At 45.6% G+C, this 23,159-nt stretch overlaps 1 protein-coding gene across 1 annotated transcript in view; it reads left to right on the top strand.

The window, feature by feature from the left end:
* Positions 1-240: 240 nt before the first annotated feature.
* LOC137379790 (glioma pathogenesis-related protein 1-like) overlaps positions 241-23,159 on the top strand; it is a 61,010-nt gene continuing 38,091 nt past the window's right edge. The window contains exons 1-2 of the mRNA XM_068051160.1: positions 241-375; positions 9,451-9,699. Coding sequence (XP_067907261.1) covers positions 286-375; positions 9,451-9,699 — 339 coding nt within the window. The 5' untranslated portion in view covers positions 241-285. The remainder of the gene's footprint in view (positions 376-9,450; positions 9,700-23,159) is intronic.

The following is a 23,159-nucleotide window of genomic DNA, read 5'->3' as shown; positions in this document are numbered from 1 at the left end:
CTCTCCTTTCCCTCTATCCCCCATCTCCACTCCCTCTATCCCCCTCCACCTATTCCCCTCTATCTCCCCTATCCTTCCCTCACTCTATCCCCCTTCCCCTCTATCCCCCCTCCCCACGCGGCAGTGGGTGTCGTTGCGCCCCCTGCTGCTCGGGCACCGCCACTGTCAGTTGCTCCGCTCTCCCCGCGCGCACTCGCACAGCTGCAGCCTATGGAGGTGGCACGGTTCATTTTGCTGCAATCACTGATTTTCCTCCACTCGCCGGGCGAGGCGAATAGGTACCCCATGGACTCGAAATTTGTTAAGAATTGTGTGGACGAGCACAACCGCTACCGTTCCGGGGTCTATCCAACAGCCAGTAACATGTACTTCATGGTAAACTTTATATAATTCGGTTTCCTCCTTTCGGAAAAAAATCTGGTTAAATTAAATGTTAAAAAAAAAACTTGACAGAAATAATGAAATGAGGAGATGGGTGGGCCAAAAGAAAAGACCGGGGCTCTTGGTGATCAGTGAGGAAGGGAAAATGGCGGGAATAGCGCATCCATTGCCAACGTGAGAGCGCGAAGACTCGAGAATGCGCCTGCGTGGTGCCACCGTGAAGCGGTTTCAAGGCGCTCAGTTCGGGTTGGTTGGAGAACCTGCGCATGCGCGCTGTGACGGCCTATCGGTTTCAAGGCCGCACTGAGTCAGGGAAGGTTCGAGAATCGGCGCTGGCGGGTGGTTTGAAGCGCGTGTCTGCTTCGCCGAGTTTACTCTCGTTGTTGACGGCTGAAATTCGCAGCATTTCCATTGAGAGTCTTTTTGAATTAAAGCTATATGGTTTTCAGGACCTTTTAAAACACGAATTGAACGGCAGAGCCGGGAAGGTGGAGTTAGTTGAGGTTTGAACGGGGGAATGTGCTGCCATTGACATTTCTTGGTGGTGTTAGGTTTTCAATGCATGTCCTTTGCAGTTTGTATGTTGCCCAGTTCACAATGAAATTCCCCAGTTCGTTTCGTATCTGCCGCTGGCCCGAGTATTACTAAGGATTTTTTTTTGCGATGGCCCATGTATCATTTGTTTTTTTAAATCAGCAAAGACCATTAACCTATTTTTATTTTGCAGAAACTGGGCGACTATCCCTTTTTTCCACAAGATTCTGCCATGTCAGTACATCATTGCACAGAAATCACATAAAATTGCATGGAATATTCAGCATAGAATCAGGCTTTTGTTTAATTACTTCATGGGATTGTGGGCAAGGCGAGCATTTATTGCCCATCCCTAATTGTCCTTGAGAACGTGGTAGTGAGCCCCCTTGACTACAAACAAATGGTTTGCTTGGCCATTCCAGAGGGCATTTAATTGAACACATTGCTGTGGATCTGGAGTCACATTTATAGGCCAAACTGGGTAAGGAAGCCAGATTTCCTCCCTAAAAGGACATTAGTGAACCATTTGGGTTTTTACAACAATCTGGTAGTTTAATGGTCACCATTACTGATACAGCTTTTTATTACAGATTTATTTAATGGAATTTAAATTCCCCAGCTGCAGTGGTGGGATTTGAACTCATTTTTCCGGATCATTTGTCCAGGCCTCTAGATTACTAGTTCAGTAACATAACCGCTATGGCACCATACCCCTAAATTCGCCCCAGCTGATCTATGCTAATATTTATGCTCCATACAAACTTCCTCCCGCTCTACTTCATCTAACCCCATTAGCATATCCTTCTATACCTTTCTCCCTCGTGTTTATCTAGCTTAAATGCATCTATGCTATTTGCCTCAACGTCTTTATGTGGTAGCAAGTTCCACATTCTAATCACTCTCTAGGTAAAGAAGTTTCTCCTGAATTCCCAATTGGATTTATTCATGACTATGTTACATTATTTAATAAAAAATAGACATGGAAACTTCTAAACCAATTCAGACTCCACATAAAACCATAGACCTCAGTGTAAGCTGAAGTTAACATCAGTCAACCCATCATCTGAATCTTCCACAAACCAACTCAAATCAGTTAGCAGATAAAGGTATAGAAAGTACGTTTAATATTTTGGAATGCCAATACAGTATTGTACAGACATGACACTGTTTTTATAAAGTTGACATGAAAACTTCAACTAAGCCAGTTCAGACTGTACACTATATTTGAATTTTGCTGATGTATGGTTTGTTGAATATTTAAACATTAATTCCTGTCTCCGGTGGAGATGGATTTTCAAGACACTGTTTTATAACTGGAGGGATACTGCTTCATTGGTATAATTGGTATAACCTGTCCCGGAAGGGAATGAGGGGACAGAGGGAACCACAGAAAAAAACATTTTGATCAACAATTTATTCTGTACCTGTTCCTGGACCTGATACATCAGCATTCAATGAATGAGATCTATCTTGCTCTGCAGGAAACAAAACAAGTTCTATGTGTTGCACTGGTTGTGGCCCTCACCTCAGTGTCTTTTCCAACAGCTTCCCTGAGATTGGCTGCTCTACCCTGCCAAAAAACCAAATGTGTTATATGCTTTATTTATATAAGAAATATATATATATATATATATACTAATATTGATATAAAAGCAAAATACTGCGGATGCTGGAAATCTGAAATAAAAACAAGAAATGCTGGAATCACTCAGCAGGTCTGGCAGCATCTGTGAAAAGAGAAGCAGAGTTAACGTTTCGGGTCAGTGACCCTTCTTCGGAACTGACAAATATTAGAAAAGTCACAGGTTATAAGCAAGTGAGGTGGGGGTGGGGCAAGAGATAACAAAGGAGGTCTAGATTGGACCAGGCCACATAGCTGACCAAAAGGTCACGGAGCAAAGGCAAATTCTTTGAGGAAGTGACAAAGTTGATTGATGAGGGAAGGGCTGTAGATGTCGTATACATGGACTTCAGTAAGGCGTTTGATAAGGTTCCCCATGGTAGGCTGATGGAGAAAGTGAAGGCGCATGGGGTCCAAGGTGTACTAGCTAGATGGATAAAGAACTGGCTGGGCAACAGGAGACAGAGAGTAGCAGTGGAAGGGAGTTTCTCAAAATGGAGACGTGTGACCAGTGGTGTTCCACAGGTTTGTTCAGTTTGCTTACCCACTGTTTTTTTTCAGGTTTGCACTTGCTGCTGTTAACTCTGCTTCTCTTTTCACAGATGCTGCCAGACCTGCTGAGTGATTCCAGCATTTCTTGTTTTTATATGCTACTATTGAGTTAGACTTGGCTTTCTAGGGGTTTAGTTCACAGGACAGGAGTGCCATAGATTAGGATTAAGGTAGGGTGTTTAAACCTGTGTGCTACAGATAGTGTGAATTAATTTAGACACTTCAGTGGCTTGTTCACATCAGTTCGGGCTGAGATGACTTAGTTCATTTGAGGTAGATTCCACTTTCTAAGGGCAGATGTTTTCCTTAAAAAAGAAACCCCATTTTCTGAAACAGCCAAATCAAACAGGTCTAATAAATATTGAAAGAAGGTGAATTTTGGCCTGAGCTAGGAATCAGATACAGCAGAGTGGTTTTCTCAATTAATAGATGACACAAAGGAAATAAAGCAAAGCTTGAATATGTTCATACCCATTTATTTGCAACTCAATTGCATTACCTGTTTTCGCACAACTATTTCTAACTTTTTTTCTCCTATACGCGAAAACCTGTACAAATGGACAAGTGCAAAAATGGACACTTATTGAGAGGCCCAAATAACTCTCATTATAATAGATACAACCTGCTCCTTGAAGCACAGACACTTGTAAGTTATGAGCCATGGACAGCCTTCAAATAATCAAGTCCGTTTGTGATTGAAATCACGATTCATATCAGTGTGAGTAGACAACGGATGAAACAAAATGGCTGTTGTGTAATGAAGGTTTCTTTACCCAATAACCATAGCAACAGAGAAACTCAGTCTCTGGGACTGGACACTTAAACGGCTCTATTCCAGGGACTGAGGGGTTTCTCTGCCACAATAAATGCTGGATAAGGTACTCCCATTCTATAAAACCCTGGAACTGCACCAAAGTGACTGTTTTTCATGAAATGAGGCTTGACTGTCCAGGGCATTGCCTCTAGATTATTTATGTGGCGATCATTGGATAAAATTTTCTACTACAGTGCACACGCTGCCACTGCAACGTCACCCAGCCACCGTCACAGCAGCGGTCACATGGAGTGTCGTCTAGACGGGGCTGCAGAATTGGTGGGGAGAGGAAAGGGGGTCTTGGAGAACAAAGGAGAAAGGGACTGGGGCTCAAGCAGGGTGGGGGTGGCGGGGGGAGGGGAGCTGGGGAGCACCGTTTTGTGCGGAGCCTGCAGCTGCAGCACATCATGGACTGGGAACAGCACTGAGGGAGGAGATGCCAGTAAAGTGCAAGAACCAAGAGGGAAGATTTTTAAACTAAGGGCTGAAAGACCGTGGGATTCTTCACGTTGCGATAGTAAAATGATTTTAAGCGCAGGGCAGCAAGGGTGCAGATTGTGAACGTGACTGTGCAGGAGGAAAAGTCCAGTCAGACTGTAAGCAGCACACAAGCCAAGCACTCAAAATATGCGTGAGTAGCTGGGGAAAGCCAGAAAAAATAAAGTGGTGATTGGAGGATCACATCTCACTCCACCAGTACCAGATGAGAAGCTAACAGCCCCCTACCCACCCTTCAGTACTTCAAATATTAGCAGCTGCAGCACACGGAGGGAGGGATTCCTGGACAGGGGTCTACAGGACATTAATTCCACCCCCCTCCATCGGCACTCTGGGTCCTACTGCAGTCACCTCGCCCTGTGCAGGCTGCCGACACACTGAATTCCAGGATCAGGCCACCTCTTCATCAATGGAAATGGACCACAGGCTTGACAAATATATGAATAGGAAGGGAATAGAGGGATATGTGCCCCGGAAGTGCAGAAGGTGTTAGTTTCGGCAGGCATCAAGATCAGCGCAGGCTTGGAGGGCCGAATGGCCTGTTCCTGGGCTGTATTGTTCTTTGTAGGCGATGAACTAGGAAACCCAACAAACAGAAAATAGAGCTGAAACCACATCCTGATGGCAGGGCACTGGAATGAGGTGACAGAGATAAAACGATGGAACACTGCAGAAGACACAGCCAATCTGTGGATGTTTGGCCCATCAGATTCGCTACATATAATGACCATTCTGAAAATAAGAATGCCTGCAAATAAAGGATAATTGATGTAACTCGATTACGAGTCTAACTTAACTTTCACTGTACTTCCAATTGTTCCACTTCAGGAAAGTTGTGTGCCATTAGAGAGAGTGCAGAAAAGATGCATGAGGATGGTTCCAGGGATGAGAAACTTCAGTTATGTGGATAGATTGGAGACGTTGGGACTGTTTTCCTTGGAGAAAAGAATGTTGAGAGGAGATTTGATCGAGGTATACAAAATCATGAGGGGTCTGGACAGAGTAGAGAGGGAAAAACTTCCCATTGGTGCAAGGATCGAGAACAAGAGGGCACAGATGTAGGGCAATGGGCAAACGAAGCAATGGAGACAACGAGGAAAAACTTTTTCACAGCAAGTGATTAGGATCTGGAATAAACTGCCTGAGAGTTTTGACGGAGGCAGGTTCAATCGAGGTATTCAAGAGAAAATTGGATTATTATCTGAAAAGGAAGAATGCAGGGCTATAGGGAGAAGGTGGGGGAGTCTCTCTCTTTGGCCTCCTTATCTCGAGAGATAATGGGTAAGCGCCTGGAGGTGGTCAGTGGTGTGTGGAGCAGCGCCTGGAGTGGCTATAAAGGCCAATTCTAGAGTGACAGGCTCTTCCACAGGTGCTGCAGAAAGATTTGTTTGTCAGGGCTGTTACACAGTTGGCTTTCCCCTTGCGCCTCTGTCTTTTTTCCTGCCAACTGCTAAGTCTCTTCGACTCGCCACACTTTAGCCCCGCCTTTATGGCTGCCCGCCAGCTCTGGCGAACGCTGGCAACTGACTCCCACGACTTGTGATCAATGTCACAGGACTTCATGTCGCGTTTGCAGACGTCTTTAAAGCGGAGACATGGACGGCCGGTGGGTCTGATACCAGTGGCGAGCTCGCTGTACAATGTGCCTTTGGGGATCCTGCCAGCTTCTATGCGGCTCACATGGCCAAGCCATCAAGCGCCGCTGACTCAGTAGTGTGTATAAGCTGGGGATGTTGGCCACCTCGAGGACTTCTGTGTTGGAGATACGGTCCTGCCACCTGATGCCTAGTATTCTCCGGAGGCAGCGAAGATGGAATGAATTGAGACGTCGCTCTTGGCTGACATATGTTGTCCAGGCCTCGCTGCCATAGAGCAAGGTACTGAGGACACAGGCTTGATACACTCGGACTTTTGTGTACCGTGTCAGTGCGCCATTTTCCCACACTCTCTTGGCCAGTCTGGACATAGCAGTGGAAGCCTTTCCCATGCGTTTGTTGATTTCTGCATCGAGAGACAGGTTACTGGTGATACTTGAGCCTAGGTAGGTGAACCCTTGAACCACTTCCAGAGCGTGGTCGCCAATATTGATGGATGGAGCATTTCTGACGTCCTGCCCCATGATGTTCGTTTTCTTGAGGCTGATGGTTAGGCCAAATTCATTGCAGGCAGCCGCAAACCTGTCGATGAGACTCTGCAGGCACTCTTCAGTGTGAGATGTTAAAGCAGCATCGTCAGCAAAGAGCAGTTCCCTGATGAGGACTTTCCGTACTTCGGACTTCGCTCTTAGACGGGAGAAGGTGGGGGAGTGGCACTAGGTCAGTTGCTCCTTTGGAGAGCCAGTACAGATGGGACGGGCCAAATGGCATCTTTCTGTGCTGTAACAATTCTGTGAAAAGGCATGGGAGGATTTGATTAAGGTGGAGCTCGGTCTTTTTACTACAGTGGATGATCATGGAGAAAACTGATGCAGAATGGCTCAGCAACAGAGGCTGCAGAGTGTAAATGAAACTGTGCTAGGCTGGCAATTCCCATGGTTAGAGAGGTAAGCCGGGATTTTATCCGGGTGACAGGGCTGTTGACGTCCATCAAAAGCGATGCCATGAACTCCGCGTGACCTCTTTTGTGGGAGGCCCGCCAAATCAAGTGCTAATTGGGCACTTAACTGGACAGCGGCGGGCCTTCCACGGGATCAAGGACCCAGGCGACAGAAGTCCTACCCTCTAAGCCCTTAATTTTGGTGGAGGTGGGAAGTGCTGGGGTTCCCCCTACCCCTTGCCACCATCCCGCCGTGGGGGAGAGCATAAAATTCCCCCTGTAGATTCTGTACTGAATAATAAAGTCAAAAGATAGTGAAATGTTCAGTCAATTTTATGAACTGGATGCGGAAGTGTGGAAGTTGATAACCTTTTTCTTCATCCAAAGGGTTTTAAATCTTTGGAATTCCATACCTCGGAGAGCTGTGGATGCTCAGTTGTTGAGTACATTCAAGACAGATTAATAGATTTTTTTTTGGTACTAAGGGAATTAGGGATATGGGCATAGTGCAGGAGGGTGGAGTTGAGGTAGAAGATCAGCCATGATAATAAAGAATGGCAGAGCAGGGTCAAATGTTCGAATGGCCTACTCCAGCTCCTATTTCATATGTTCTTACATTTTGATATGCACCAAAAAGAAATTCGTCGCAGCTTAATTAAAAAGAACTCTGAGACGTGAACATTTTTCTTGAATACTTAAATTGTTATACTGTATTCACCCTTGTTGGAAAATGAAAATTTAGGCAAATGAAAGTTGTTTATGGGAAGTTGCCATTAGCATTAACAATTGACACCAACCTTGTGTATCCTCTACATATGTTCACTAACTGTTACAGGGTAAAGGTTTCTTTTGCCTTTCAATGTACAAAAATGATATGCAAAAATTACTTTATTTCTCTACAGCTCCTAATCTCTCAACATTAAGAATTTTTATTTGTCTTTCTTGCATTTGGATTGGATAACTTACACATCCATTAATTGAGCTCTATATGTCACAGATTTGCACACTCACTTAGTCTGTCTATGTCCTGCTCCTGTTACTTATGTTCTTATGTTCCTTTGTAACTTCCTGCCACCATCTACACAACTTACTGTGCCTAAGTTTAGTGCCATCTGAAAACTTGAATTTACAATTCAAAAGGGTATTGGATAAGTACTTGAAGGGGAAAATTTTGCAGAGCTATGGAGAGTGGGACTAATTGAATAGCTCTTTCAAAGTGCTGGCACAGGCATGATGGGCTACATCAGGGTTGTCCAACATACAACCCGCAGGCCAGGATCCAGTCCGTCAGAGGTTTCTATCCGGCTCATGGATGATAAATTTTCCATTGTCTTCTTTCAGACAGGTTTTTATAAAAATCGTGCTGTCAGTTTCGCGGCTGGCAGGTGCTGACATTGGGAACAGTGGTTTCACAACTTCACACAGATTCAGGGTTTTCCAGCGGGTTCCAATTTTTTTTTAAAGTCCGCCGTCAAGCCCCAAATCTGTCTGAAGTTCAGAAACAGCTGTTCCTGATGTCAGCACCTGTCAGCTGTGAAACTGACAGCACGATTTTTAAAAAAACAGATCAACCACAAAGCAGCTGTAATGAGCACTCCCGCTCCCTGCAACTGTCAGAGAGAGAGAGAGAGAAAGACAGGAGAGAGAGAGGGGGCCAGAGAGTGAGAGGGGGGCAGAAAGAGAGAGGGTGCAGAGACGGGAGAGGCAAAGAGTGGGGGAACAGAGCGGGTGATCAAGTTCACTCCTCTGACAGATGGCCATCTATCCAGAATACTCTCCATCGCTACAAGTGTGCAAGCAAACATTGACTACTTGTGCAAGCAAAAATACCAGGTATCTCACTAAATCAGTGTCCAACATAGTGATGAGAAAGTAAATTGGTAAATTAATCTTTTCACTTAAAGCTTCTTCACAAAAACACACATTTGTTGTTGTTTTGATTAATAGATAAATTAAAAATTTTTTTAAATGCCTCTATCTTTCTAAAATTGACCCACTGGCCTCTTATGTAAGACAAAAATTGTAATGTACCCCTGCCCCCCCCCCCCCCCACGCAAAAAGGTTGGGCTAAATGGTGCCCTTCTGAGGTGTATCATTCTGTAAGATATATGGTGAAAATCTGAGGCTCCATTATAGATGGTACAACTTTTACAACCCCATATTTACACCATAAAATGAGTTACTTGAAAGACTTGCCACATGCTGTAGAGAAGATTTCCCACAGGTTTTAATTTACAGTTGAGTGAGTGGTATGATTAATACTGAAAACTCAAGACAAATGGATGAGTGGCTTATTTGGTGCTGTTAAACTCTTTCATTAAGAGTTCAAGTAGCTGTTGATCAGAACACTGAAATGTTGTGTAATGCATAGTGAAAACTGCAAAGTGTAAATAAACATGGCACTGACAAAATCATCACTGAATTTTATTGTTAGTGGACTGAATGCTAAGAGAAAAATATTAGTGCATGACATGAAATGGTCTGATGGTACTGTTACATTTTTTCACAAATCTAGAGCTGGGATGCAGGGCTTTTTAAAACTGCAAGAGCATGGAGCAAGACGTGCAGCTTCATAAATAATCCACACTTGCGGACAAAAGGAGAAGGCCACCCAAATTTTGAAACTGTAGGAGAAAACATCTATGCTGTATCAGGGCGTTTTTCCATCAACGATGCTATTGAAGAATGGTACAAGGAAGGAGATCACTATGATTTTAATACAAAAGCATGCAACAGGGAAAACAGTTGTAAACGCTATACACAGGTAATCATTAATTGTGCCTCCACTATACTCTGTCCCTGTGAAAGACATTTTCTATCATACATTCCCTACTAGTCAAGAAGATACACAGTTTAAATTGTAGCCTTCTCCCAGTACCAGTACGCCTCCATGATAAGTTGGATAGGGTATGATTCAGCAAGCCGACCTGGGCAATAAGCATTTCCTCCCATTGGTGAATATCTTGCTTCTGTATAGCATTTTGTATCCTGACCTTTTTGAGAACTGCCAAAACATGCTTGACCCAGGAATGCAGTCTCAGTAACAGGCATTTCTGGGCTTAAATACATAAGCATCTGATTATGAAGCAGGTGAATTAAATTTGCATTATCAAATGGCCTAGAAAACCTTAGTTTTTAAATAATGTTCCAACTTAAGAATGGGAGACCATTGACGGTCTCGCTTAGGAGATTGTGGGAATGGTTGGAGTGGGAAATGGAATTGTCACGCTGGTCAGTGAAAGTTGCTTTACAACAGCTAAGACATATGGCTGAGACAAAGCAGTAGTAGCCTTATTCTGGAGTTGGCTGGATATCATTTAGACATTTTGGGGTAGATCTTTGTTCAGTAATGAAAAACGGGTGATACCGAATCAGCAGCCCGTTTTACATTTCTCCTAATCTTTTGTTTCCATTTGCTATCGCCTGTATTGCAGTACTGCCAAAGACCTCCTCATTGGCGAAATTACGTAAGCATCAGTTTATCGTGTTTATTAGATTCAAGTGCACAATGGCAAGATAACCAAACTGCCAAACACATGTATTGAATTTTCACACAAATAATTCTCTTGAAGAACAGGCATTTGCTTTGAAATTTAGTTTGTTAAACAAAGAACAGTACAGCACAAAAACAGGCTATTTGGCCCTCCAAGCCTGCGCCGATCTTGATGCCTGCCTAAACTAAAACCTTCTGCACTTCCGGGGACTGTATCCATCTATTCCCATCCGATTCATGTATTTGTCAAGATGCCTCTTAAACGTCGCTATCGTACCTGCTTCCACCACCTCCCCTGGCAGCAAGTTCCAGGCACTCACCACCCTCTGTGTAAAGAACTTGCCTCGCACATCCCCTCTAAACTTTGCCCCTCGCACCTTAAACCTATGTCCCCTGGTAACTGACTCCTCCACCCTGGGAAAAATCTTCTGACTATCCACTCTGTCCATGCCGCTCATAACTTTGTAAACCTCTATCATGTCGCCCCTCCACCTCCGTCGTTCCGGTGAAAACAATCCGAGTTTATCCAACCTCTCCTCATAGCTAATGCCCTCCAGACCAGGCAACATCCTGGTAAACCTCTTCTGTACCCTCTCCAAAGCCTCCACGTCCTTCTGGTAGTGTGGCGACCAGAATTGCACGCAATATTCTAAGTGTGGCCTAACTAAAGTTCTGTACAGCTGCAACATGACTTGCCAATTTTTATACTCTATGCCCCGACCGATGAAGGCAAGCATGCCGTATGCCTTCTTGATTACCTTATCCACCTGCGTTGCCACTTTCAGTGACCTGTGGACCTGTACGCCCAGATCGCTCTGCCTGTCAATACTCCGAAGGGTTCTGCCATTTACTGTATACTTCCCACCTGCATTAGACCTTCCAAAAGGCATTGCCTCACATCTGTCCGGATTAAACTCCATCTGCCATTTCTCTGCCCAAGTCTCCAACCAATTTATATCCTGCTGTATCCTCTGACAATCCTCATCACTATCCGCAACTCTGCCAACCTTTGTGTCGTCCGCAAACTTACTAATCAGACCAGCTACATTTTCCTCCAAATCATTTATATATACTACAAACAGCAAAGGTCCCAGCACTGATCCCTGCGGAACACTACTAGTCACATCCCTCCATTCAGAAAAGCACCCTTCCACTGCTACCCTCTGTCTTCTGTGACCCAGCCAGTTCTGTATCCATCTTGCCAGCTCACCTCTGAACCCATGTGACTTCACCTTTTGTACCAGTCTGCCATGAGGGACCTTGTCAAAGGCTTTACTGAAGTCCATATAGATAACATCCACTGCCCTTCCTTCATCAATCATCTTCGTCACTTCCTCAAAAAACTCAATCAAGTTAGTGAGACACGACCTCCCCTTCATAAAACCATGCTGCCTCTCCCTAATAAGTTCGTTTGTTTCCAAATGGGAGTAAATCCTGTCCCGAAGAATCCTCACGTAAGGCTCACCGGCCTATAATTTCCTGGATTATCCTTGCTACCCTTCTTAAACAAAGGAACAACATTGGCTATTCTCCAGTCCTCTGGGACCTCACCTGTAGCCAATGAGGATGCAAAGATTTCTGTCAAGGCCCCAGCAATTTCTTCCCTTGCCTCCCTTAGTATTCTAGGGTAGATCCCATCAGGCCCTGGGGACTTATCTACCTTAATGCTTTGCAAGACACCCAACACTTCCTCCTTTTTGATAATGAGATGACTGAGACTATCTGCACTCCCTTCCCTAGGCTCATCATCCACCAAGTCCTTCTCCTTGGTGAATACTGATGCAAAGTACTCATTTAGCACCTCGCCCATTTCCTCTGGCTCCATGCATAGATTCCGATCTCTGTCCTTGAGTGGGCCAACCCTTTCCCTGGTTACCCTCTTGCTCTTTATATATGTATAAAAAGCCTTGGGATTTTCCTTAATCCTGTTTGCCAATGACTTTTCATGACCCCTTTTAGTCCTCCTGACTCCTTGCTTAAGTTCCTTCCTACTGTCTTTATATTCCTCAAGGGATTCATCTGTTCCTAGCCTTCCAGCCCTTACGAATGCTTCCTTTTTCTTTTTGACTAGGCTCACAATATCCCGTGTTATTTCAAGGTTCCCGAAACTTGTCAAACTTATCCTTTTTCCGGTTCTGGGTTCTAATCAACTGACGTTTGAAAGACTCCCACATGTCAGATGTTGATTTACCCTCAAACAGCCGCCTCTAATCTAAATTCTTCATTTCCTGCCTAATATTGTTATAATTAGCCTTCCCCCAATTTAGCACCTTCACCCGAGGACTACTCTTATCCTTATCCACAAGTACCTTAAAACTTATGGAATTATGGTCACTGTTTCCGAAATGCTCCCCTACTGAAACGTCGCCCACCTGGCCGGGCTCATTCCCCAATACCAGGTCCAATATGGCCCCATCCCTAGTTGGACTATCTACATATTGTTTCAAGAAGCCCTCCTGGACGCTCCTTACAAATTCTGCCCCATCCAAGCCCCGAGCACTAAGTGAGTCCAGTCAATATAGGGGAAGTTAAAATTACCCACCACTACAACCCTGTTACCTTTACATCTTTCCAAAATCTGTCTACATATCTGCTCCTCTACCTCCCGCTGGCTGTTGGGAGGCCTATAGAAAACCCCCAACATAGTGACTGCACTCTTCCTATTACTGAGCTCCACCCATATTGCCTCGCTGCATGACCCCTCCGAGGTGTCCTCCTGCAGTACAGCTGTGATATTCTCCTTAACCAGTAATGCAACTCCCCCACCCCTTTTACATCCCCCTTTAACCCGCTTGAAACTTCTAAATCCCGGAACATTTAGCTGCCAATCCTGTCCTTCCCTCAACCAAGACTCTGTAATAGCAACAACATCATAGTTCCAAGTACTAATCCAAGCTCGAAGTTCATCTGCCTTACCTGTTATACTTCTCACATTGAAACAAATGCACTTCAGACCACCAGTCCCACTGTGCTCCGCAACATCTCCCTGCCTGCTCTTCCTCTTAGTCTTACTGGCCTTATTTACTAGTTCCCCCTCTTTTATTTCACTTGCTGTCCTACTGCTCTGGTTCCCACCCCTCTGCCACACTAGTTTAAACCCTCCCGAGTGACGCTAGCAAACCTCGCAGCCAGGATATTTGTGCCCCTCCAGTTTAGATGCAACCCACTGTTCTTGTACAGGTCCCATATGAAGAGATCCCAATGGTCCAGATATCTGAAACCCTCCCTTCCACACCAGCTGCTCAGCCACTTGTTTAGCTGCACTATCTTCCTATTTCTAGCCTCACTGGCACGTGGCACAGGGAGTAATCCCGAGATTACAACCCTAGAGGTCCTGTCTTTTAACTTTCTACCTAACTCCCCCTGCAGGACCTCGTCACTCTTGCTGCCTATGTCGTTGGTACCGATGTGTACCACAGCCTCTGGCTGTTCACCCTCCCCCTTCAGAATGCCCCCTGTCCATTCAGAGACATCCTTGACCCTGGCACCAGGGAGGCAACATACCATCCTGGAGTCTCTTTCACATCCACAGAAGCCCCCACCTGTGCCCCTGACTATAGAGTCCCCTATAACTATTGCTCTTCTGCACTTTGTCCCTCCCTGCTGAACAACAGTGCCAACCGTTGTGCCAGTGCTCTGGCTGCTGCTGTTTTCCCCTGATCGGCCATCCCCCCAACAGTATCCAAAACGGTATACTTGTTAGAGAGGGGGATAGCCACAGGGGATTCCTGCAACAAATGCAGATTGATAGGTAAATTGGCCATTATAAATTGTCACTAGTATAGGTAGGTGGTAGGGAAATATAGGGATAGGTGGGGATGTTTGTTGGGAATATGGGATTAGTGTGGGATTAGTATAAAATGGGTGGTTGATGTTCGGCACAGACTCGGTGGGCCGAAGGGCCTGTTTCAGTGCTGTATCTCTAATCTAATCTAATCTAATCTAATCTAAATACCATTAATATTTTTAAATGTGTGATGAAGGCAATCCATGAATATTTGGTATTGGGCATTCAAAACAATTCAGTCCATAATACACAGGTCTGATTCACACTTGCTTTAAAACAACCTTAAGGTCATTGATTGCTGATGAAAGGAAAGCAGCCTAGTTCCTGCATCTGATATGAATCCAATTGCTATTTTGGAACTATAACTTCCATTTTGCAAAATTGCGTTATTACTACTTTTTGAAATATGGGTAAAGACAAAGGATGATTTTAACCTGGAGCAGGTTTTGGGGTGGCAGTGTGCGAAACTGGCATAGATTTTGAGGTCCAGGGGATTATACCTGTAGGATCTAATCTTACATGCTGCCTGAATTGGGAGGAAAAGGCAGCTGGCCAGCATGTGGGAGAGAATGTTTGAACCGTCCACTTGCACCAAGGGACGACTCACTATCAAGCAGGTAAGCTGTGGAGGGGCTAGTTGTTCAGCATGATCTTGTGGGTGTTGAGAGGGGGTAGCCCAGTGCAGCAAAGGCCCAAACATTACATTGTGATGAGAAAGTCACAGACCTGAAACGTTAACTCTGTTTCTCTCTTCACAGATGCTGCCAGACCTGCTGAGGATTTCCAGCGCTTTCTGTTTTTATTTCAAATTTCCAGCATCTGTGCCGTATTTTGCTTTCATTTTCGTGTCCAAACTTTCCATGTGGGGCCTGGAGGAGCATTCCTATTTCTGACCTCACTAAGAAAAGTACTTACCTTGGAGGGCCTCTGCGGCATTCAGTCAATTAGTGCTGCGACCATGGCTGGCTCAGACAGAGTTAAATGCCATTGGAGTCCTATTTACGTTATAGAGCCGTGATATAGCATTTATGCATGAGGCTCCCACATGAATCCAGTGGGTGTCTCATCTGCAGTCAAAATGAGCGGTGTTAAAATCAGAAATAGGTGGCAAATGGAGCTACTCTATTTGAACAGCTTGTCCACTCTGTTCCCCAAAATAACTGTTTTTATCACGTATCCAACAATGCTCTTTTTTGATCGATTAATCCTGTCTATCTGCTTTCTCACCATATTTCTCAATCCTTTTTCTCTCCAGAAATACATCTGCAACCTTATCTGGTAACTTGTTGCACTAAACTATCATCCTTTAGAAGAAAAAGTACTGCTCAAATTCTCTTTTTACTCTGAATTCTCTCATTTTAATTTGTGTGGCCTTCACAATTGAACTCCTATTGAGAATTTGCCTTGATCGGTTTTGCCTGTTTTGTTTATAAACCTGAAAATTTTAACTCAGTTCACTGAAAGTCTTCCCTTTTGCAAAGGAAGTAAGCTGAGTTACACTGCATAACTGAGTCATCGCAATGAAATATCTTTTCTATAATTAAGTGAACGGAACTGCACAGTTCAAGACGTTCGCTGAGCACTACTTTCGCAGCATATTGCTGCAATCTACTCTATCTGATATCCATGAGCAATCGAGCACTTGCACTTATTGCAACTAAGCACTAAGCTGACAGTTTGATGCATTTATCTCCTCACATAACAGGCCAAGTCAAATACTGTTAGTTGTTCCTTCAAAATTTAAATCGGTAAAGAATGATTGTCATAAAAATCCTTTCCTGATCTCTACTGCACTAATTTCTGTGAACGTAGATTACAGATTATATAACTCATTTCATGTATTATCGCTTTTGACACAAAATCTAATTCAGAGCAGTCACAGTTCCAAAACAACTACTTTCAACCCATTTATATTGGTGGGAGGAATGAGTGATAATAACTTTGCAAATCGAGAGAAAGAATTTAACAACAGTGCAAGAACTCTGGGAGGAGCAGAGCACATCAGGAGAGCGAGTGAGTTTAAAAACAGCCCAAAACTCCATTAGCAGCAGAGCACATCAAGAGAGGGAGTGTGTTTAGAAACTGTGCAGGAACTCCGGGAGCGGCAGAGAACATTGTGGGCGAAAGAGAGAGTTTAAAAACGGCGCAGGAACTCCGGGAGCAGAAGAACACGAGAGCGAGTGAGTTTAAAAACAGCCCAAAACTCCATTAGCAGCAGAGCACTTCAGGAGAGGGAGTGAAAGAGGGAGAGAGAGTTTAAAAACAGCGCAGGAACTGCGGGAGCAGCAGAGCACATCGGGGGAGAGAGAGAGTGCTTAAAAAAAGTGCAGAATCTCTGGCAGTGGCAGAGCACATCGGGGGAGAGAGAGAGTTTAAAAACAGTGTAGGAACTCCAGGAGCAGCAGAGCACATCGAGGGAGAGAGAGAGTGCTTAAAAACAGCACAGGAACTCCGGGAACAGTAGTGCTCATCAAGATAGAGAGTGTGTTTAGGAACAGTGGAGGAGCTCCACTAGCAGCAGAGAACATTGGGGGCGAAAGAGAGAGTTTAAAAATAGCGCAGGGACTCCAGGAACAGAAGAGCACACCTTGCGAGCGAGAGTGTTTAATAACAGCCCAAAACTCCAGGAGCAGTAGAGCACATCAGGAGAGAGAGCGAGCTTGTTTAAAAACTGCGCAGGAACTCCGGGAGCATCTGAGCACATGGGGAGAGAGAGTGTGTGAAACAGTGCAGGGACTCCGGGAGCATCAGAGTACATGGGAGGAGAGAGAGAGTGCTTAAAAAAAGTGCTGGATCTCTGGGAGCGGCAGAGTACATCGGGAGAGAGAGAGAGAGTTTTAAAACAGCGCAGGACCTCCAGGAGCAGCAGAGCACATTGAGACAGACTTTAAAAACAGTGCAGGAACTTCAGGAGCAGCAGAGCACATCGTGGGAGAGAAAGAGAGTTTAAAAACAGCGCAAGAACCCCAAGAGCTGCAGAGCACATCGGGGGAGAGAGTGAGATTGAAAACAGCACAGGAACTCCGGAAGCAAAGAACAAAGAACAAAGATAATTACAGCACAGGAACAGGCCCTTCGGCCCTCCACGCCTGCGCCGATCCAGATCCTCTCTCTAAACATGTCGCCTATTTTCTAAGGTTCTGTATCTCTTTTCTTCCTGCCCATTCATGTATCTGTCTAGATACATCTTAAAAGACTCCATCGTGCCCGCATCTACCACCTCCGCTGGCAATGCGTTCCAGGTGCCCACCACCCTCTGCGTAAAGAACTTTCCACGCATATCCCCCCTAAACTTTTCCCCTTTCACTTTGAACTCGTGTCCTCTAGTAATTGAAACCCCCACTCTGGGAAAAAGCCTCTTGCTGTCCACCCTGTCTATACCTCTCATGATTTTGTACACCTCAATCAGGTCCCCCCTCAACCTCCGTCTTTCTAATGAAAATAATCCTAATCTGCTCAACCTCTCTTCATAGCTAGCGCCCTCCATACCAGGCAACATCCTGGTGAACCTCCTCTGCACCCTCTCCAAAGCATCCACATCCTTTTGATAATGTGGCGACCAGAACTGTACGCAGTATTCCAAATGTGGCCGAACCAAAGTCCTATACAACTGTAACATGACCTGCCAACTCTTGTACTCAATGCCCCGTCCGATGAAGGAAAGCATGCCGTATGCCTTCTTGACCACTCTATTTACCTGCGTTGCCACCTTCAGGGAACAGTGGACCTGAACACCCAAATCTCTCTGGACATCAATTTTCCCCAGGACTTTTCCATTTACTGTATAGTTCACTCTTGAATTGGATCTTCCAAAATGCATCACCTCGCATTTGCCCTGATTGAACTCCATCTGCCATTTCTCTGCCCAACTCTCCAATCTATCTATATTCTGCTGTATTCTCTGACAGTCCCCTTCACTATCTGCTACTCCACCAATCTTAGTGTCGTCTGCAAATTTGCTAATCAGTCCACCTATACTTTCCTCCAAATCATTAATGTATATCACAAACAACAGTGGTCCCAGCACGGATCCCTGTGGAACACCACTGGTCACACGTCTCCATTTTGAGAAACTCCCTTCCACTGCTACTCTCTGTCTCCTGTTGCCCAGCCAGTTCTTTATCCATCTAGCTAGTACACCTTGGACCCCAAGCGCCTTCACTTTCTCCATCAGCCTGCCATGGGGAACCTTATCAAACGCCTTACTGAAGTCCATGTATATGACATCGACAGCCTCATCAATCAACTTTGTCACTTCCTCAAAGAATTCTATTAAGTTGGTAAGACATGACCTTCCCTGCACAAAACCATGTTGCCTATCACTGTTGAGCCCATTTTCTTCCAAATGGGAATAGATCCTATCCCTCAGTATCTTCTCCAGCAGCTTCCCTACCACTGACGTCAGGCTCACCGGTCTATAATTACCTGGATTATCCCTGCTACCCTTCTTAAACAAGGGGACAACATTAGCAATTCTCCAGTCCTCCGGGACCTCACCCGTGTTTAAGGATGCTGCAAAGATATCTGTTAAGGCCCCAGCTATTTCCTCTCTCGCTTCCCTCAGTAACCTGGGATAGATCCCATCCGGACCTGGGGACTTGTCCACCTTAATGCCCTTTAGAATACCCAACACTTCCTCCCTCCTTATGCCGACTTGACCTAGAGTAATCAAACATCTGTTCCTAACCTCAACATCCGTCATGTCCCTCTCCTCGGTGAATACCGATGCAAAGTACTCGTTTAGAATCTCACCCATTTTCTCTGAGTCCAAGCATAACATTCCTCCTTTGTCCTTTAGTGGGCCAATCCTTTCTCTAGTTACCCTCTTTCTCCTTATATATGAATAAAAAGCTTTGGGATTTTCCTTAACCCTGTTTGCTAAAGATATTTCATGACCCCTTTTAGCCCTCTTAATTCCTCGTTTCAGATTGGTCCTACATTCCCGATATTCTTTCAAAGCTTCGTCTTTCATCAGCCGCCTAGACCTTATGTATGCTTCCTTTTTCCTCTTAGCTAGTCTCACAATTTCACCTGTCATCCATGGTTCCCTAATCTTGCCATTTCTATCCCTCATTTTCACAGGAACATGTCTCTCCTGCACGCTAATCAACCTCTCTTTAAAAGCCTCCCACATATCACATGTGGATTTACCTTCAAACAGCTGCTCCCAATCTACATTTCCCAGCTCCTGCCGAATTTTGGTGTAGTTGGCCTTCCCCCAATTTAGCACTCTCCCTTTTGGACCACTCTCGTCTTTGTCCATGAGTATTTTAAAGCTTACGGAATTGTGATCACTATTCCCAAAGTAGTCCCCTACTGAAACTTCAACAACCTGGCCGGGCTCATTCCCCAACACCAGGTCCAGTATGGCCCCTTCCCGAGTTGGACTATTTACATACTGCTCTAGAAAACCCTCCTGGATGCTCCTTACAAATTCTGCTCCATCTGGACCTCTAACACTAAGCGAATCCCAGTCAATGTTGGGAAAATTAAAATCTCCTATCACCACCACCCTGTTGCTCCTACATCTTTCCATAATCTGTTTACATATTTGTACCTCTATCTCACGCTCGCTGTTGGGAGGCCTGTAGTACAGCCCCAACATTGTTACCGCACCCTTCCTATTTCTGAGTTCTGTCCATATTGCCTCACTGCTCGAGTCCTCCATAGTGCCCTCCTTCAGCACAGCTGTGATATCCTCTTTGACCAGTAATGCAACTCCTCCACCCCTTTTACCTCCCTCTCTATCCCGCCTGAAGCATCGATATCCTGGGATATTTAGTTGCCAATCATGCCCTTCCCTCAACCAAGTCTCAGTAATAGCAATAACATCATACTCCCAGGTACTAATCCAAGCCCTAGGTTCATCTGCCTTACCTACTACACTTCTTGCATTAAAACAAATGCACCTCAGACCACCAGTCCCTTTATATTCATCATCTGCTCCCTGCCTGCTCTTCCCCTTAGTCACACTGACTTCATTATCTAGTTCCTTACAGGCTTTTGTTACTACCTCCTTACTGTCAACTGACCTCAATTGGTTCCCATCCCCCTGCCACATTAGTTTAAACCCTCCCCAACAGCGTTAGCAAAAGCACCTCCAAGGACATTGGTTCCAGTCCGGCCCAGGTGTAGACCGTCCAATTTGTAATAGTCCCACCTCCCCCAGAACCGGTCCCAATGTCCCAAAAATCTGAACCCCTCCTTCCTGCACCATCTCTCAAGCCACGCATTCATCCGGACTATTCTTTCATTTTTACTCTGACTATCACGTGGCACTGGTAGTAATCCTGAGATTACTACCTTTGAGGTCCTACTTTTTAACTTGGCTCCTAACTCCCTAAACTCTGCATGTAGGACCTCATCCCGTTTTTTACCTATATCATTAGTGCCTATGTGCACAATGACAACTGGCTGTTCACCCTCCCCCTTTAGAATGTTCTGCAGCCGATCTGAGACGTCCCTGACCCGTGCACCTGGGAGGCAACATACCATTCGGGAGCCTCGTTTTCGACCACAGAACCGCCTATCTACTCCCCTTACAATCGAATCCCCTACGACTATAGCCCTTCCACTCTTTTTCCCGCCCTTCGGAACAGCAGAGCCAGCCACGGTGCCATGGACCTGGCTACTGCTGCCTTCCCCTGGTGAGCCATCTCCCTCAACAGTATCCAAAACGGTATACTTGTTTTGGAGGGAGATGACCGCAGGGGACTCCTGCGCTGCCTTCCTGCTCTTTCTCTGCCTTTTGGTCACCCATTCCCTTTCTCCCTCAGCAATCCTAATCTGCGGTGTGACCAATTCACTAAACGTGCTATCCACGACCTCCTCAGCATCGCGCATGCTCCAAAGTGAGTCCATCCGCAGCTCGAGAGCCGTCATGCGGTCTAACAAGAGCTGCAGCTGGACACACTTCCTGCACGTGAAGGAGTCAGGGTCATCAGCCATGTCCCTGAGCTCCCACATTGAGCAAGAGGAGCATGATACGGGTCTGAGATCTCCTGCCATTTTTAATCTTAAGTTTAAACTTAGTTAAATGAAAAAGGAACAAAAAGTTTTTACCAATCACAATAAAACCAGAGAAATCGAAAAAGCCTTACCTTATAAACACCCCACCGAGTCCTTTTTTTTGGTTAGAGGAGGAGGGCGGGTGGGAGACACTACAAGTGTGGTGTCTCGGGTTCAGAAACCGCCCAAATATAAGCACATCAAGAGAAGGGTGTGTTTAGAAACAGTGCAGGAGCTCTGGTAGCAGCAGAGAACATTGGGGGCGAAAGAGAGATTTAAAAAATAGCATAGGGACTCCGGGAGCAGAAGAGCACATCAAAAGAGTGAGAGTGTTTAAAAACAGCCCAAAACTCCATGAGCAGCAGAGTACATCAGGAGAGGGAGAGAGAAAGAGCGAGAGAGAGTTTTAAAAAGTCACAGGAACTCCAGGAGCAGCAGAGCACATCTGGAGACATAGAGAATGAGTTTGTTAACAGCGCAAGAACCCCAGGAGCAGTAGAGCACATCGGGAGAGAGAGAGAATTTAACAACGGCGCAGGAACTCCGGGAGCAGCAGAACACATCGGGGGAGAGAGAGAGAGTTTAAAATCAGCACTGGAACTCCGGGAGCAGCAGAGCACATAGGGGGAGGGAGAGACAGTTTAAAAACAGCACAGGAACTCGGGGTGGGGACTGGGCAGTACAGCACATCGGGGGAGAGAAGATATGTTTAAAAACTGCGCAGGAAATCGGGGAGCAGAAGAGCACATTGAGAGAGAGAGTTTCAAAACAGCGCAGGAACTCCAGGAGCAGCAGAGCACATCGGTGGAGAGAGTTAATTTTTTAAAAACAGAGCAGCAACTCCTGGAGCATCAGAGAACATGGGGAGAGAGAGAGTGTTTTGAAACAGTGTAGGAACTCCAGGAGCAGCAGAGCACATTGGAAGAGAAAGAGTTTAAAAACAGTGCAGAACACAGGGAGCAGCAGAGCGCATAGACGGAGAGATAGAGTGTTTAAAGACAGTGCAGGAATTCTGGGAGCAGCAGAGCACATTTGGAGAGAGAGAGCATTTAAAAACAGTGCAGGAACTCCTGGTGTAGCAGAGCACATTGAGAGAGAGAGAGACAGTTTAAAACAGGCCAAAGCTCCATGAGCAGCAGAGTACATCGATGGAGAGCGAGAATGTTTAAAAACAGAGCAAGAACTCCGGGAGCATCAGAGCACATGGGGAGTGAGAGAGTGTTTTGAAACAGTGCTGGAACTCTGGGAGCAGCAGAGCACATCGGGGGAGAGAGAGAGAGTGTTTAAAAAAAGCGCAGGATCCCCGGGAGCGGCAGAGCACATCGGGAGAGTGAGGGTTTAAAAACAGCGCAGGAACGCCAGTAACAGCAGAGAACATTGCGGGCGAAAGAGAGAGTTTCAAAATAGTGCAGGAACTCTGGGAGTGGAAGAGCACATCAAGAGAGCAAGTGAGTTTTAAAAGAGCCCGAAAATCCATGAGCAGCAGAGCACATCAGGAGAGGGAGAGAGAAAGAGCGAGAGAGAGTTAAAAAAAGTCGCAGGAACTCCGGGGGCAGCAGAGCACATCGGGAGATGTAGAGAGTGAGTTTAATAACAGCGCAAGAACTCCAGGAGCAGTAGAGCACATCGGGAGAGAGAGAGAATTTAAAAACGGCGCAGGAACTCCGGGAGCAGCAGAGTACATTGGGGGAGGGAGCAACAGTTTATAAACAGCACAGGAACTCGGGAGGCAGTACATGGGGGGGAGAGAGAGTGTTTTGAAACAGTGCAGTAACTCAGGGAGCAGCAGACCATATTGGGAGACGGTGAGAGAGAGTTTAATAGCAGCGCAGGATCTCCGGGGGCAGCAGAGCACAGCGGGCGAGATAGAACGTTTAAAAACAGCGCAGGAACTCCGGGAGCAGCAGAGCACATTGGCGGAGAAAGAGCAAGTGCT

Source organism: Heterodontus francisci, chromosome 18 (assembly GCF_036365525.1).
Source record: "Heterodontus francisci isolate sHetFra1 chromosome 18, sHetFra1.hap1, whole genome shotgun sequence".
In the NCBI taxonomy this organism is placed as follows: domain Eukaryota; kingdom Metazoa; phylum Chordata; class Chondrichthyes; order Heterodontiformes; family Heterodontidae; genus Heterodontus; species Heterodontus francisci.
This window is presented reverse-complemented; position numbering and strand designations above follow the sequence as displayed.